We start from the raw sequence: 16,015 nt of genomic DNA on the forward strand, positions 1-16,015 counted from the left end.
TATTGAATACTGTGCGAAATTAGTTTGCACTTTGCACTTCCGGGTCCTACATGACGTCAAAATAAACATCCAAAGGAGATTTAAAGCGGCAGTGCTGAAGCATAATAAATAAATAATGATAATAAATACATAAATTAATTAATAAAGAGAGTGGCAGAGCTAAACTTAAAACCCTTTAGTGCACCTTTCCGTTTTCCTCGTTTTAATTATAGTATAGGCGACACGGTGGCTCAGTGGTTAGCACTGTCGCCTCACAGCAAGAAGGATATTATTTACTATCATCATGAAGGATAAAATAAACCAGTTATTAGAGATGAGTTATTAAAATTATTGTTTAGAAATGTACTGAAGAAATCCCTCTCTCTCTATATATGTGTGTGTGTGTGTGTGTACACATACATACACACACACACACACACACATATACATATATATATATATATATATATATATATATATATATATATATATATATATATATATATATATAGTTGAAGTCAGAATTACAGAATTATTAGCCCCTTTTTGTAATTGTCTTGCAGTTTCACCTTTGTTCTCATGATGTCAACAAATGGTATGTTTTACTGTTAAACTGTACTGTTTAAATATAAGATCAAAAATCAAAATCAAATAAAAAAAATAAAGCCAGTGCTTCTTTAAAAAACCTTGGATCACATGTTTTAAAATTTGTTGTCTTCAAATTCTTTTCTGTTTTCTTTTCTTCATCTTTTCTTCAAACAAGAAATAAAAATAAGTTTTAAAATAATGGATCGATTATTTTTATGACCGATACGTAATTTAATGAATTAAAAAAATATATATTTCAAAAAGATAAAAAAATATATATACTAATGTTAATGAACATTAAAAGGCTCAAAACAATTATTTAAAACTGATTAAAATAAAAAACTAAAATATTTTTTTTTTGAACATTGATGATTAAAATAAATTAAAAAAATAATACATATACACATATATATATATATATATATATATATATATATATATATATATATATATATATATATATATATGTATGTGTATGTATGTATGTATGTATGTAAAAAAAAAAAAAAAAAATATATATATATATATATATATATATATATATATATATATATATATATATATATATATATATGAATGTATTAAAACCTAAATATTTTTAATATTTATAACATTTATTATCATTCACATGAAAAATGCTCAGTTTTAAGGCGTCTATCAATTAAAAACCCTACACAAGATATTACACATGGCAGACCCAGGGTTGCCAGATTTCCAAAACGCAACCAGCACATTGGCTAACTCAAAGTAGAGCGATGATAAATCCGACAAACACAAATTAAAACATTTGCTCACATTTTTTTATTGCAAATATGCTCTTACATATCCACATGATGGTTATTTTACCTACGTTACTACTCCAGATGAAAACACCACAGTGCTTTAGTAGTGTTGTACTGCCTTTTCACTCGTATCACAGTATTCGGTCCATTCTTACACGAATAACACACACATTTACATTAGTAAAACATGAAATCCAGTTACGATTTTTCGGGCAATAAGGCACACGAGAGTTTTAATAAAAGGGTCAGCTTACGTTTTTATACAAAGTAAGAATATTATGTAACAGTGACAACAATTAATATTGAATCGCTACAACTGGTTGCAAATAAAAAAGCAAATCTGTTAGTGTTAGTCCAGTCTAAAGGTGTCTTGGTTAAGAAACTACTGTGTGTAAAAAAAGGCCTTTAATTTACTGGTGATTCCTGAGGAAATCTTCCATGTAAGCAGCAAGAATCTTCACATCTTCAACAGTCACTGCATTGTACAAAGACGCACGAATGCCGCCGACTGACCTGAAAACACAGAGAAAACCAACCATGAGGCAGGGATATTCTCTATTGACAATAGGGCTGCACGATATTGGAAAAAATTGACATTGCGATATTTTTTTCCCTGCGATATATATTGCAATATTTTTTTTCCCTGCGATATATATTGCAATATTTTTTTTCCCTGCGATATATATTGCGATATTTTTTTCCCTGCGATATATATTGCGATATTTTTCCCCCCTGCGATATTTATTGCAATATTTTTTTCCCTGCGATATATATTGCTATATTTTTTTCCCCTGTGATATATATTGCGATATTTTTTTTCCCTGCGATATATATTGCTATATTTTTTCCCCTGCGATATATATTGCTATATTTTTTCCCCTGCGATATATATTGCGATATTTTTTTCCCTGCGATATATATTGCTATATTTTTTTCCCCTGCGATATATATTGCGATATTTTTTTCCCTGCGATATATATTGCAATATTTTTTTCCCTGCGATATATATTGCAATATTTTTTTTCCCTGCGATATATATTGCGATATTTTTTCCCCCTGCGATATATATTGCAATATTTTTCCCCCTGCGATATATATTGCGATATTTTTTCCCCCTGCGATATATATTGCGATATTTTTTTCCCTGCGATATATATTGAGATATTTTTTTCCCTGCGATATATATTGCAATATTTTTTTCCCTGCGATATATATTGCAATATTTTTTTCCCTGCGATATATATTGCAATATTTTTTTCCCTGCGATATATATTGCAATATTTTTTTCCCTGCGATATATATTGCGATATTTTTTCCCCCTGCGATATATATTGCAAGATTTTTTTCCCTGCGATATATATTGCAAGATTTTTTTCCCTGCGATATATATTGCAAGATTTTTTTCCCTGCGATATATATTGCGATATTTTTTCCCCCTGCGATATATATTGCAATATTTTTTTCCCTGCGATATATATTGCAAGATTTTTTTCCCTGCGATATATATTGCGATATTTTTTTCCCTGCGATATATATTGCGATATTTTTTCCCCTGCGATATATATTGCAATATTCTTAAGATATACTTTTGCACACATTACATACAGTATCACTGTTTTATCTGCTGCACCACTGACTGTAAGATTCTTCCACAAAGAACTAGAGCAAGTTTTTTTTTTGGCTGGTGGAGGACCAAGAATGACTCAGCAGCAGCCTCACTCTTACCTATTTGGGTGCCTAAATGTTAATAAGCGACGGGCATAGATTTATATATCTATGAGTGACGGGAAGCTATGCTAAGGTTAACTAGCTTAGCATATATCTTGCTGTCTGCAAATGACAGTAATTTAAACGTACCATAAAACTCCTATAAGTGCATACAATTCGACACAACTACACAAGCATCGTTTTAACCTTTATACCCGAACGTTAACGTTACTTTGTCAACATTCTATTGTCTTAATTAACGTGCTAACAGAGATAACTTATGTAAACAGAGAGCAACAGATTGTAGACGTCAATAATGCAGCATAATGGAATAATATACCGATCAAACTCCGCTTTAAGTACGCTACGAGTTCATAAAATGCCTCTGGAACTCAGTTCAGATACAAAAATTTATTTAACAAAAATAGTAATGCAGTAAAGTATTTTTCACTCTGCCAAGCCTTCTCTGTTGCTGTGTGGAGCAGCAGCCTACGTCAGTCACCTTTCACCCAGGCCCCACCCCACCCCGCCCCCCGACTCCTGAACGTCTGTCTCACTCACGCGGGCGTGCACTGCGGTCTCATGAGGAAACGCAGCTTTTTGATTTAATGTTTTTCTTGTTCTTGAATACAATAATTTTTTCAAATATTTGTTCGAAATAAGTATTGGTAAAAACCCGCTATTCGTGCTTATCCGAATACCATATTGGGTTCGGCCCCACCCATAATATATATATATATATATATAAGTTTTTTTTTTTTGCTTTGCATTGCACCTCCTGCGATGTGATTATCGTGGATGTGCACATTGCGATTTCGATGCTGAAACGATGGATCTTGCAGCCGTAATTGACAATGACTCATTCAAAACATCCTTACTCTGACATTTCATGTAAATATTGTGCAGGTGAAATGACAAATGCTTTCACATCCCTACATACACTCAGCACTTTATTAGGTACACCTGACAAGAATAAAGGAAGTGTGCTGCGCTGTATGTCGCTATGCAATCACTGGAACAGCTGCGTAATGTGCATGAGCGCTGCTGTTGATGTTGTTATAATAGTAATATTTAATAATATTGTGATAGTGCAGATTTGTGAAGTCGTACTGCTCTGGATAACTCGAAACAGCGACCACTAGTCTCTCCTCCATCTTTAAAAGTCAACATAGTCATCTTGACAACACAAACACTGCTGTCATCTCAAAGGAAACCCCGCCTCTGCTTTCATTTGATTGGAGGATGACTGATGTAGCTCGCTTTTTTACTCAAAGTTGACAATTTAGCATTACACTTCCATTAAGGCTTATTAAAATGTTGGTATTGAACAATAACTCTGAGAACTGATCAATTACAAGAACAAAGGTAACATTTCCTTCATTTGCATACTGCACCTGTGTCCTTTCAGAGAGATCATGCCCAGTTTGGATGCCCCGTCCAGGAATGACTTCTCAAGACTTTCATCTCCTTCCTTCTTTCCAATGCGGAAGGGAATATTCATGCGGCTTCGACACGCCGCATCAACTGGACATCTGAGAAAAATCAGCACATTACATCATCAGTGCTTCTTAACCACCAATAATCATTTAAATGTGCTAAAACCATTTACACTTGTTTTTCTAACTAGTATTAGCCTATTTTAACTGATGACATTTTAAAATGATCACTAACGAGTAGAATCCGTTGGAGCGGTTGATGATGTCATAGACGAGGGCTGATTTCTGTTTGTTTAGTCGCTCCATGGCATCTGCACCGCCATTGTTCCTGATCCACTCTAGAACCAAACCCATGATGTAAATACTGGAAGACAAAACAGCAGACTGTTAAGCTGTGTTAGTGATAGCTGCACATGTAAAAAAAAAATGCACATATAACGGTAAATCAGATCAGTGTGATTCTTAAAGTGACAGTGTGCTATATTCCTGCTGTCATATATGTTAATCCCTAATCAAATAATAAAGACAAGCTCCTGATAGTCCCACCCTAAACTACTTATAGTCCCACCCTAAATGACTGATAGCCCTGACCTAGAGGACTGATAGTCCCACCCTAAACTACTTATAGTCCCACCCTAAATGACTGATAGCCCTGACCTAGAGGACTGATAGTCCCACCCTAAAGGTCTGATAGCCCCGCCCTAGAGGAGTGATAGTCCCACCCTAAATGACTGATAGCCCCGTCCTAGAGGACTGATAGCCCTGACCTAGAGGACTGATAGTCCCACCCTAAATGACTGATAGCCCCGCCCTAGAGGAGTGATAGTCCCACCCTAAATGACTGATAGCCCCGTCCTAGAGGACTGATAGCCCTGACCTAGAGGACTGATAGTCCCACCCTAAATGACTGATAGCCCCGCCCTAGAGGACTAATAGTCCCACCCTAAATGACTGATAGCCCCGCCCTAGAGGACTAATAGTCCCACCCTAAATGACTGATAGCCCCGCCCTAGAGGACTAATAGTCCCACCCTAAATGACTGATAGCCCCGCCCTAGAGGACTAATAGTCCCACCCTAAATGACTGATAGCCCCGTCCCTAGAGGAATGATAGCCCTCCCCTACCCTAAATTACTGATAATCCCACCCTAAATAACTGATAGTCCCGCCCAAAGAGGACTAATAGCACCACCCTAAACGACTGATAGCCCCATACTAAATGACTGATAGCCCCGCCCTAAATTACTGATATCCCCACCCCTATAGGACTCATAGCCCTGCCTTAAACTACTTATAGTCCCAGCCTAAATAACTGAGTCCCGCCCCTAGTGGATTAATAGCGCCACCCTAAAGGACTGATAGCCCCGCCCTAGAGGACTGATAGCCTCGCCCCTAGATGACTGGTAGTGCCACCACTAATTAACTAATAGTCCACCCCCAAAATAACTGATAGCCCCGCCCCTAGAGGACTAATAGCACCACCCTAAGTTACTGATAGCCCCACCCCTAGAGGTCTGATAGCGCCACCCTAAAGGACTAATAGCCCAGCCCCTAGAGGACTGATGGCTCTGCCCTAAATAACTGATAGCCCCGCCCCTATAGCCCTGCCCTAGAGGACTGATAGTCCAGTCCCTAAATTACTGATAGTCCCACCCTAAAGGACTGATAGCCCTGCCCTAGAGGACTGATAGCCCCACCCATAGAGGATTGATAGTCTAGTCACTAAATTACTCATAGTCCCACCCTAAAGGACTGATAGCCCCGCCCCTAGAGGACTGATAGCCCCACCCATAGAGGATTGATAGTCTAGTCACTAAATTACTCATAGTCCCACCCTAAAGGACTGATAGCCCCGCCCCTAGAGGACTGATAGTCCAGTCCCTACAATACTGATAGCTCCACCCTAAATGACTGATAGCCGCGATCCTAGATGACTGATAGCCCTGCCCTAAATTACTGATAGTCCCACCCTAAATATCTGATAGCCCCGCCCCTAGAGGACTAATAGCGCCACCCTAAAGGACTGATAGCCCCACACTAAATGACTGATAGCCCCGCCCAAGAGAACTGATAGCACCACCCTAGAGGACTGATAGCCCCGCCCCTAGAGGACTGATAGCCATGCCCTAATTTCTGATAGTCCCACCCTTAGACGACTGATAGCGCCACCCTAAAGGACTAATAGCCCCGCCCTAAATGACTGACAGCCCTGCAGTGAATGACTGATAGCCTTGAACTAAAGGACTGATATGCCAGCCCTAAAAGGAAAACCATGTGACCAGAAGTGAAGAAAGGAGCAGGGGGAGGGAATTTCACAGATTTCTGTTTCAGGACATAATATACAACATGGTTCTTGGCAGGTCTTCAATTTTGAAAGATGAACAACATCACATGACGTCTGCGTGTCTTAACCTTTTTCACACGACCACATTCCTAATGTAAATACAGTGGAGAGGAGAATGAGGAGCCGCACCTGAAGCATGGAGGCGTGTTGTAGAGCGAGTTATTGCCAGCCTGCACCTGATAGTCCAGAATAATTGGGCATTCCTTTAAAGCCTTGCCAATCAGATCCTCCCTGACAATGACAACCGTCACACCCGCGCAGCCCACATTCTTCTGCGCGCCTGCAAATATCAGACCAAACTGAAGACACACACTCACAGTTACTTAATGCCCACAATTAACAGTAAATAAGTGTAATATCCTGCATATTTTATAGTATTTACAAGTCTGTTAATGAATGCTAGATCATAAAGAAGCATCACTGACCTTTGACACGTCCACTGGTCTGGAGAGGAAGTTGGAGGACATATCGCTGACCAGAATCACTCCTTTGGTGTCCGGGATGAAGTTAAACTCCACGCCGTGCACGGTCTCATTGCAGCAGTAGTAAACGTAGGACGCAGAAGGATTCAGTGACCACGTGCTGCTGTCTGGTATTTCTGTAATGCAGAAAATAATGTTGGCTTCATAATTTAATAATCACTTGGGGCCTCATGTATCAACGCTGCGTACGCACAAAAACTTGGGTTTCACGCTCATGTTTGGATTTACTAAGGATGAAACGGACGTGAGAATGTGCGCTGGTCCACGCCAACTATATGTCTGGTGTGCGCGTGTTTATTGTGCGTGTCTGTTTTATTTCCATTGGCGACTCCTAGAGGCAGTTGTGTGAAATTGCACACTACAAAGTGAGCCGTGCAATGGCAGCTGTATGAGACGGGTTCATCCGCACGTCTAGCAGGTGTATAAGATTTCCATACCATGCAGTTGACCAGCCAAACATTAAAGCGCAATTTGCAGCGGTCGCCGGTTTTCACAATAGAATCGGAGCGATCTACTGCACGCACATTGCTATAAAGACACTATCTGAAGATGAATTTGCATATGCGAATCAAAAACATTTCCATTCAATAAATGTGCAAATAAAATATGATGCACAGACTTATTAATGATTCCTACTGGTCTTCCTCGTGATGAAGAGTAGGCAAAATCTGATATGTAGCGTGGGAAGAGATGAAAAATGAGTTCATTAGATGCTGGATTCGAACAGAGTTCATGCTCGAACGTGTCAAAACATATTGACATGCGTTTTACGAGCTGCGCCACTCACTCTGTTGAAGACACCACAAAATTTTACACCTTTACATCGCACTATTTCTTTTTTTATCCACTCAGTAGTGCGATGTTCAGATTTAACCGTGTTAACCGTATCAGCTAAACTCTCCCACTCAATTTTTTTCTGTTGTTATTAAATCCTGGAGGACAAACTTGCAAATAGCACAGTTTTTCTCCGGTTTACCTCAGAAAGCAGCACCTCAAATTCACATTCTGTTCAAAGTTTCTCTTCTTGCTTGCTTTTGCCGTTACTTTTTCGTTGGGTTTTGCCAAAGTAGAGTCATTAGCATATTCATACGGGGGAGGAGGCAGGGAGGGGTTTTGCGCTCGCGCATGTGCGCTCAGACTCACGTTCATTCGAATGTACAAAGAGAAAGTGTGTGGGATTCGGCGTACGCAGTGTTTCATCCATCAGAATTTTTCATTGCGTACGCACGGACACAATGTTTTAGTATGATTTCAACGCAAATCTTTGTACATTATGTTTTATTATTTTTGATTGCAGTTGACAAGCAGGAAAGTAATACAATAGCACGAAACAAAAGAGACTAGTCATAACAATATACAAAACATGTGAAACACACTTAATACACTGTAATATAGCCTGGTTCATTGGTTCGTTTGTTTTTCTCAGTACAACTGATCCGCTCAATCGAGCAGAGGCCACCTCATTCAGACAATCTCATACTGATTGATTTTGTGCGAACCCGAGCGCGATTGCGGGATTCACGTATGCCAGACGAACCGCACTAACTGCGCAAACGAGACCGGTTACTGGGCATGAAAGCACCCTGTATTTGCATGCAACTAACAAACAGTCACAGTCAAATTAAACTTTAGTGACAAGGCACCACTAGCCTGATAGGCACACCATCCTGTATACTGTCTCGAACATCCCGCACGCTGACCCTAGGCCAGCAGGCAGTCCTTATTGTCGAGCGCTGCTGTGGATACTTATTTCAAGGCCTCGAGAGATGTGCAGCACCATTATTGCGATCCTGTGAAAAAAAATGATGCCAAGGTCTCCATAATCCAGGAGCAGGCCGTATCCTTGTGGTCATGTAGGAGTGGAGAGCATGAGACTGATTCCTGAAAGACGCCAGTGACAGATGAGTCTCCGCATTGATCCTGTGGATCAGCCGGAACACCCGCCGGTGGCCTACTCACACCTGCAGCTTCTCCATGATGGACGTACAGTGTTCTCCAGCCTCCGGAGCCTAGTCTGCAGCTCTGCACAAGATGTTTAACCAGAGGAGAAATGGTCGTGCCTGAGCCTGGTTTCTCTCGAGGTTTTTTCATTTACTTTGCTGAAGTTTGTTCCTCTGCTGTCGCCACGGGCTTGCTTGGTTTGGGACCTGTGGAGCTGTGCATCGATGGATTTGCTCTTCAGTGTTTAGACTTTCAGCAGTGAATATTAAACCACACTGAACTGAACTGAAACAAATCATTGAATCAGTCATTCTGCGGTCTTTATTGGTTTCAAAAACACAGATTTCTTTATAAATACAGCATCTTTGGAGATCTTTTCTGCTTTTCTTACACATACCTTAGGAACGGTATAGAAGAAAATTGGCAGATTTAAAACCTTGACTTTTCCAAACCACGGTATACCTTAAAAATGATTATTGTCCCATGTCTATTCTCTATTTCCACCTATGGATACTCATCCCGAGGCCTCTAGAGATTGTGAAGCACCATTAAAGCAATCCAAGACCTGTGAAAAATGATGCTAAGGTCTCCATAATCCTGGACCAGGCCGTATCCTGAGCAGATGCTGTGGTGGTGATGGAGGAGTGGAGAGCATGAGACTGATTCCTGAAAGACTCCAGTGACCGACGAGTCTTTGCGTTGATCCTGTGGATCACCTTGCAGTGACCTACTCACACCTGCAGCTTCTCCGCAATGGACGTCCAGCGTTCTCCAGCCTCCGCTGCCTAGGATGCAGCTCTGCACAAGACGTTTAGCCAGAGGAGAAATGGTCATGCCTGAGCCTGGTTTCTCCCTTTTTTCCTTCACTTTGGTCAGTTGGGGAAGTTTGTTCCTCCTCTGTCACCAGAGGACTTGTGGAGCTGCTCATCGATGGATTTGCTCTTCAGTGTTTGGACTTTCAGCAGTGAATAATAAACCACACTGAACTGAACTGAACTGATCTCCAACTCTGAAAACTGGACTAACAGTTTCAATCTACTAGAACTTCTCTGTTAGGCTGCTTTGACACGATCTACATTATAAAAGCGCTAGAGAAATAAAGGTGAATTGAATTATTACTCACTGGTGTAACTGTCCAATTTCGGATGGATCACGTTGACTTTCCCATATTTCTCCGCCTCTTTAGCAGCTCTAGCAGACCAGGTGCCCGTGACCAGGTAATCAGCGCATCGTTCCTCCTTCAGCCCGATTAGATTGAGGGGAACCGCACTGAACTGACCAGAACCTCCACCTTGCAAGAACAGGATCTTATAGTTTTCAGGAACATTCCTGCTCAGAGTGAACAACCAATCAGAATTGAGATACAGAACATAAAGACAGCATCCTCCATATACAGACAGCTCACCAAAAATGATCATTCTGTAATTAATTACAGGCAGCACAGTGGCCCAGTGGCTAGCACTGTCGCCTCACAGCAAGAACGTCACTGGTTCTAGTCCTTACCAAGCCAGACGAAGTTTCTTTGAGGAGTTTACACGTTCTCCCCGTGCTCACGTGTGTTTCCCCCGGGCTTCCCGGTTTTCTCCCACAGTCCAAAAACATGCAACTTAAGTTAATTGACTAATCTAAATCGGCACTATAGACATGCTCCTAGTAAGTAGTTATCTCTTAAGAGCAATCACTATCTGTTCATTAGCTACTGCAGCAGGGGAGTTCTCCAGATCTACCTGAGCTCAAACTCCCCTCTCACCTTGCAAACGGGAGGGAGCCCCGGGCTCGAGGATCTTATGAGCTCAGGGCTCTCTCCCGGGACAGCATGCCAAACAAGCTTTATAATCAATCATCAGCTAAGTGTGAACTCTTGAAACAGGAACACTCACAGAAGTTCACGGATGAGGTTTTCAGTAGTGTTTATGATCTTGGTGAAGTCGGACGATCTGTGGCTCATTTCTAGATGTGGTGTTAAAGAGAAATAAACATTACAAAAAATATATGTGCATCTCACAAATGTTTATTCCGAGTCTGGGGTTTCTTACCAAGAATGCTGATCCCGGTGCCACTGTAATCCAGCAGCTCCTTCTGTGCTTGGAGTAAAACCTATAAAAGGACAGAATAATGATAATAAATGACATAGTATTTTTTTAAAAGGCACTAATATTTAGCTTTTAATCCCCATTAAAGGGATAGTTCACCCAAAAACTAAACATTCAGGCCTCTTACTTATTACTTTATTTCATTAAACACAAAAAAAAAGATATTTTGGAGAATTTTTAAAGCCTGTAACCATTGACTACAAAAGCTACTTATATTATATTAGAGGTGCAGAAGATGAAATATTCTGCTATTTTATTCATAACAAATCAAGACTTATTCACTCCATAAACATCTTTTTTTAAGATTTTCCTGGATTTAAAGTGATAGCTCATCCAAAAATGAAAATCTGCGTGAAAAGGCAATCTGTTTAAGTGTCTTTCTTATGTAGAACACAAAAGAAGATATTTTGAAGAATGTTGAAAACCTGTAATCATTGACTTCCATTGTATTTGTTTTTTCTACAACAAAAAAGTCAAATGGTCACAGCTTTCTAACATCCTACAAAATATCTTCGTTTGTGTTTAACAGAGGGGAAAAATTGTATGTCTAATGAGAAATTGCAAGCTACTTATATTGGGTTATAAGTAGGCCCACACGGAATCTGCGCGCGCAGAATTCCGCAGATTTCTGCAGATTTTTTAGCCCATTATTAATTCTGTGTATTTACTTGAGTTAATGTTTAAATCTGAATTTATTCAGTTTTTATTTAGTAATTTATTACTTTTTATTTAATAAATTAGGGTTTAGTTATGATACTCCGCTGGATACTCCCAAAGAAATCCGCAGATTTTTACCAAAATTCTCCGCAGAAATAGCAAAAAACGTCCGCAGAATCCGTCTGGCCTAAGTTATAGGCAAGAGATATTATAATGAGAGGTGCAGACGTTGAAATATTTGACTATTTCTTCCATAACAAATCAAGACTTCTTCACTCCATAAACAACTTCTCTAGGATCTTCCTGGATTTAAAGTGATAGCTCATCCAAAAATGAAAATCTGAGAGAAAAATTAACCCGTTTAGGTGTCTTTCTTCTGTTGAGCACAACAGAAGATATTTTGAAGAATGTTTAAAACCTGTGACCATTGACTTCTGTAGTATTTTTTCCTACTACGAAAGTCAAATGGTTACAGCTTTCTAACATTCTTCAAAATATCTTCTTTTGTGTATAACAGAAGAAGAAAAACTACATGTCTAATGAGAAATTGTACTTATATTAGGTTATAAGCAAATGATAATATAATGAGAGGTGCAGAAGATGAAATATTTGACTATTTCTTCCATAACAAATCAAGACTTCTTCACTCCTTACCAGGGCTGGAGTGGGACTCCTTTTCAGCCCTGGAGTTTCAAGCCTCAGACCGGCTCACCTCAGTTCACGACTGACTATATTAAAACAAGGTCATTTCCAAATCAGTTTATAATTATTATTTTTTTTTTTTTTAAGAAAACAGCTGCTCTAGAACTTAAATGTTCAACAACCCTAACAGTATCATATGTCTTAACAATAAATTTGAGAAAATAAAAAATTACTCAGACGAGGATCGAACCCGGGTCAGCCACTCCGTATGCTAGCGTGCAACCCACTTGACCACAACAGCAGTACACTGATTAGTGACTCATCTGAGTTATATCATCATTAACCTGCAGGCTGCGAGGTAATAGATAAAAAGAGCAGAGCTGCGGTAAAATAATGAATAAAAAGGCTGTGGTCAAGTAAATAAATTTAAAAAAATTTAAAAAGTGTGACTGCTGAGAGCAACAGATTCTGGAGCTAGGGACACCGGCCCTCGCGGCCAAAAAACATACCGGCCCACCGGGAATTCTCCCGGTCCTCCCGATTAGCCAATCCGGGCCTGCTCCTTACACATCTTCTCTAGGATTCTCCTGGATTTAAAGTGATAGTTCATCCAAAAATGAAAATCGGAGTTTCAAGAGTTCACACTTAGATATTGCTCAATAATAAAAGCAGGTTTGGCATGCAGTCCCGGGAGAGAACCCTGAGCTCGGAGATAATTGAGCCCAGGACTCCCGCCTGGTCAACGTGCATGTGAGGGGGTACGAGATCAGGAAGTTCTCGAAAGCTCCCCCTGGTAAAGGAGGAAAGAAGGAGATGGGGTGGATGGGGGGATTCTTCAAGAAACGAAGATGAGGGAGTCGTGTTAGTCAGGCTATTTATAGAGAGTTTGGAATAATCCGATTAGCTTACTAATGATTACAGATGAGGGACCAGCTGCGATCAATCATGTCACGTGCTCCTTTTAAAATTAGATTGTGAAACTTCACGAAAAAATAATCTGTTTAAGTGTTTTTCTTCTGTTGAGCACAAAAGAAGATATTTTGAAGTATGTTTAAAACCTGTAACCATTGACTTCTGTAGTAGTTTTTCCTCCTACGAAAGTCAAATAGAGCTTTCTAACATTCTTCAAAATATCTTCTGTTAAACAGAAGAAAATTTTATGTAATGAGAAATGGCAAGCTACTTATATTATATGAGGTTATAAGCAAATGATAATATAATAAGAGGTGCAGAAGGTGAAATATTCGGCTATTTTATTCATAACAAATCAAGACTTCTTCACTCCATAAACAACTTTTTCAGGATTTTCCTGGATTTAAAGTGATAGATCATCCAAAAATGAAAAAGGAATCTGTTTAGGTGTCTTTCTTCTGTTGAACACAAAAGAAGATATTTTGAAGAATGTTGGAAACCTGTAACCATTGACTTCTACAGTATTTGTTTTTCCTACTACGAAAGTCAAATGGTGCAGATTTCAAACATTCTTCAAAATATTTTCTTTTGTGTTTAACAGAACAAATCGTGTGGGAACCACTTAAAGGAAAGTAAATAGTGAGTAAATTTCCATTTAGGGGTGAGCTGTCCCTTTAAATGCTCTCAGATTTAATATATTATTCAATGTATTATTGAATTGAATGTTGACTTGGAGGACTTGGCACTCTTCAAAAGGCGAGTTGGCTCACTTGGCTGATGCAACATTGCACGCATACCGACCACTAAAAAGCACATCAATATAGTCTTTAAACTCCTGCATGGTGTTTAAAGCATTTTTACTTTACAGTATGACACAATATATGTGTGTATGCAGACTTTTCTTGCACACTAGTGGCTGTAACAGATGATGTAATCACACAACGCAGTGATGAAGATGATCTCGCTGCATTATTTAGGCATCTGTAAATACGATAACGCGTAGAAAAACAAAAATGTAATGAAGATATAATGTAAAAGAAGAAAAAAATATTATAAATGTTCAATATCTCACTATAATATTTCGAATAACAGTTTGTGGATGCAGATAACGTTACTTGTGGATGTACTTACCGACTGTGGGAGTTTAGCGGGTCCTGCCCCAAAATTAACGGTTTGTTTCTTCTCCATGTTGTAAATAAAACCGTCTCGTTCGTCCGTGAGATGTAAACCTTTCTGAATCTCCTCCACTTGACCTAGTTTTTCTGTCAGTGATTTCTTTCAACCCGCTTCTATTATTCCCCCTTTCCACATGATTGCACCTAATGTTGAAGTTCCCTGCTGGTTTTCATTGGCTGGCGGGATCCGAAAGTCAGCTTATCTGTTGTGTGATTGGATGATGTAAATGTGACGTCACTGTGATTGACGTTTATTTTACGACAGAAAATATTTGAGATTCTTTTCGGAGGATAAAAATTTCTCTTTGGAAAAACGTAAATGAATCTAAACTTAGCCTACCGCAGAAAAGTATTGAGAATAAATGGTTATAAAACAAAAATCTGTTCGCTGGCCCTCGTACATGTCAATGGTTTATGTATTAGTTCTATCAAAATAATAATAATAATAATAAACAAATAAAAAAGTTTTAATTTTCTCACTATAACATCGCTCCAAACCTAAATTTATATACATATAATGATACAGATATGAAGATATGCGTACTGTTGTGTTAATTTTATTGCTGCTATGGTAACACAACTATAAACAAGCAACCCTAATGCTATCCCATATACCACTATATACAACAGTTTACTTTATTGCGAACTGAAGCACACTAGCCTACAGTATTTTTTTTATCTATTACATTGAGCTAGTTATATAGACCATTTCAATGTGGTGATGTCATTGGCTCATAAGCATTTCCTGCTTGTTATCAACTATTTCATAACTGTAACAAGAGGCAATTCAATCACAACTTAATGTTAAAACAGCTGTCATAACATTGGTAATCAATATGTGGCTCTTTCTGGATTCTCGGAAGCTGTAGAAATTAAAAATGTAAAATAGGAAATACAGGACCGATGTTTTTGTTTACATCCCTCAAAATGGTCTTGTACGATAGCCTTCACAAAGTGTTGTAAATACTGTATAATAAATCTGCTTTACCAATATCTGTTACTTCAGCTTCTACACAATCTCAGTATATAAATAATCCGAGTTTGTTGAGTGTTTTCAGCAGGGGGCAGCATTAGATAAATTTCTCTCCCTGCAGTGAGATATTTTGACGCTAGATGCTAGATTTAAACCATCTGCAGACAATATGCACACACAGTCTATCTACGTTAGCATCTTGGGCTAACAAGCACAAAACGGTGGAAAATGTAAACTCTGTTAGTTAAACAGCAATTGATGTGTTCCCTGTCACACTTCAGCATTTAGATTAATAATGAATTCAG

General features: G+C 39.0%; 1 protein-coding gene across 2 annotated transcripts; it reads right to left on the reverse strand.

Annotated features, from left to right (window-relative positions):
- Positions 1 to 1,349: 1,349 nt before the first annotated feature.
- Positions 1,350 to 14,879, reverse strand: psat1 (phosphoserine aminotransferase 1). Of its 2 annotated transcripts, NM_199819.2 has the most exons (9): positions 14,694 to 14,879; positions 11,295 to 11,355; positions 11,139 to 11,208; positions 10,382 to 10,587; positions 7,261 to 7,433; positions 6,965 to 7,134; positions 4,728 to 4,856; positions 4,451 to 4,588; positions 1,350 to 1,862 (listed from the first exon to the last, which is right to left on the reverse strand). In NM_199819.2, exons 1-9 carry the CDS (start codon positions 14,748 to 14,750, stop codon positions 1,760 to 1,762), a joined length of 1,107 nt encoding a protein of 368 aa, NP_956113.1. In that variant the 5' UTR covers positions 14,751 to 14,879; the 3' UTR covers positions 1,350 to 1,759. The 2 variants fall into 2 exon arrangements, with proteins under 2 accessions (NP_956113.1, XP_073805978.1); XM_073949877.1 differs by lacking the exons at positions 10,382 to 10,587; positions 11,139 to 11,208; positions 11,295 to 11,355; positions 14,694 to 14,879 and adding an exon at positions 10,171 to 10,257 and having other exon boundaries at positions 1,354 to 1,862; positions 7,261 to 9,464.
- Between the last annotated feature and the right edge of the window lie 1,136 nt (positions 14,880 to 16,015).

This window comes from Danio rerio, chromosome 5 (assembly GCF_049306965.1).
Source record: "Danio rerio strain Tuebingen ecotype United States chromosome 5, GRCz12tu, whole genome shotgun sequence".
Taxonomy (NCBI): Eukaryota; Metazoa; Chordata; class Actinopteri; order Cypriniformes; family Danionidae; genus Danio; species Danio rerio.

What these genes read in the sequence shown, in the direction of transcription:
- psat1 (NM_199819.2), bottom strand. Translation starts at nt 14,750, where the DNA reads ATGGAGAAGAAACAAACCGTTAATTTTGGGGCAGGACCCGCTAAACTC. An exon ending in AACCTCATCCGTGAACTTCT is followed by an intron (nt 10,588 to 11,138) that starts GTGAGTGTTCCT and finishes CACTCTGAGCAG; the next exon opens with GAATGTTCCTGAAAACTATA. An exon ending in GACCAGTGGACGTGTCAAAG is followed by an intron (nt 7,135 to 7,260) that starts GTCAGTGATGCT and finishes GTGTGTCTTCAG; the next exon opens with TTTGGTCTGATATTTGCAGG.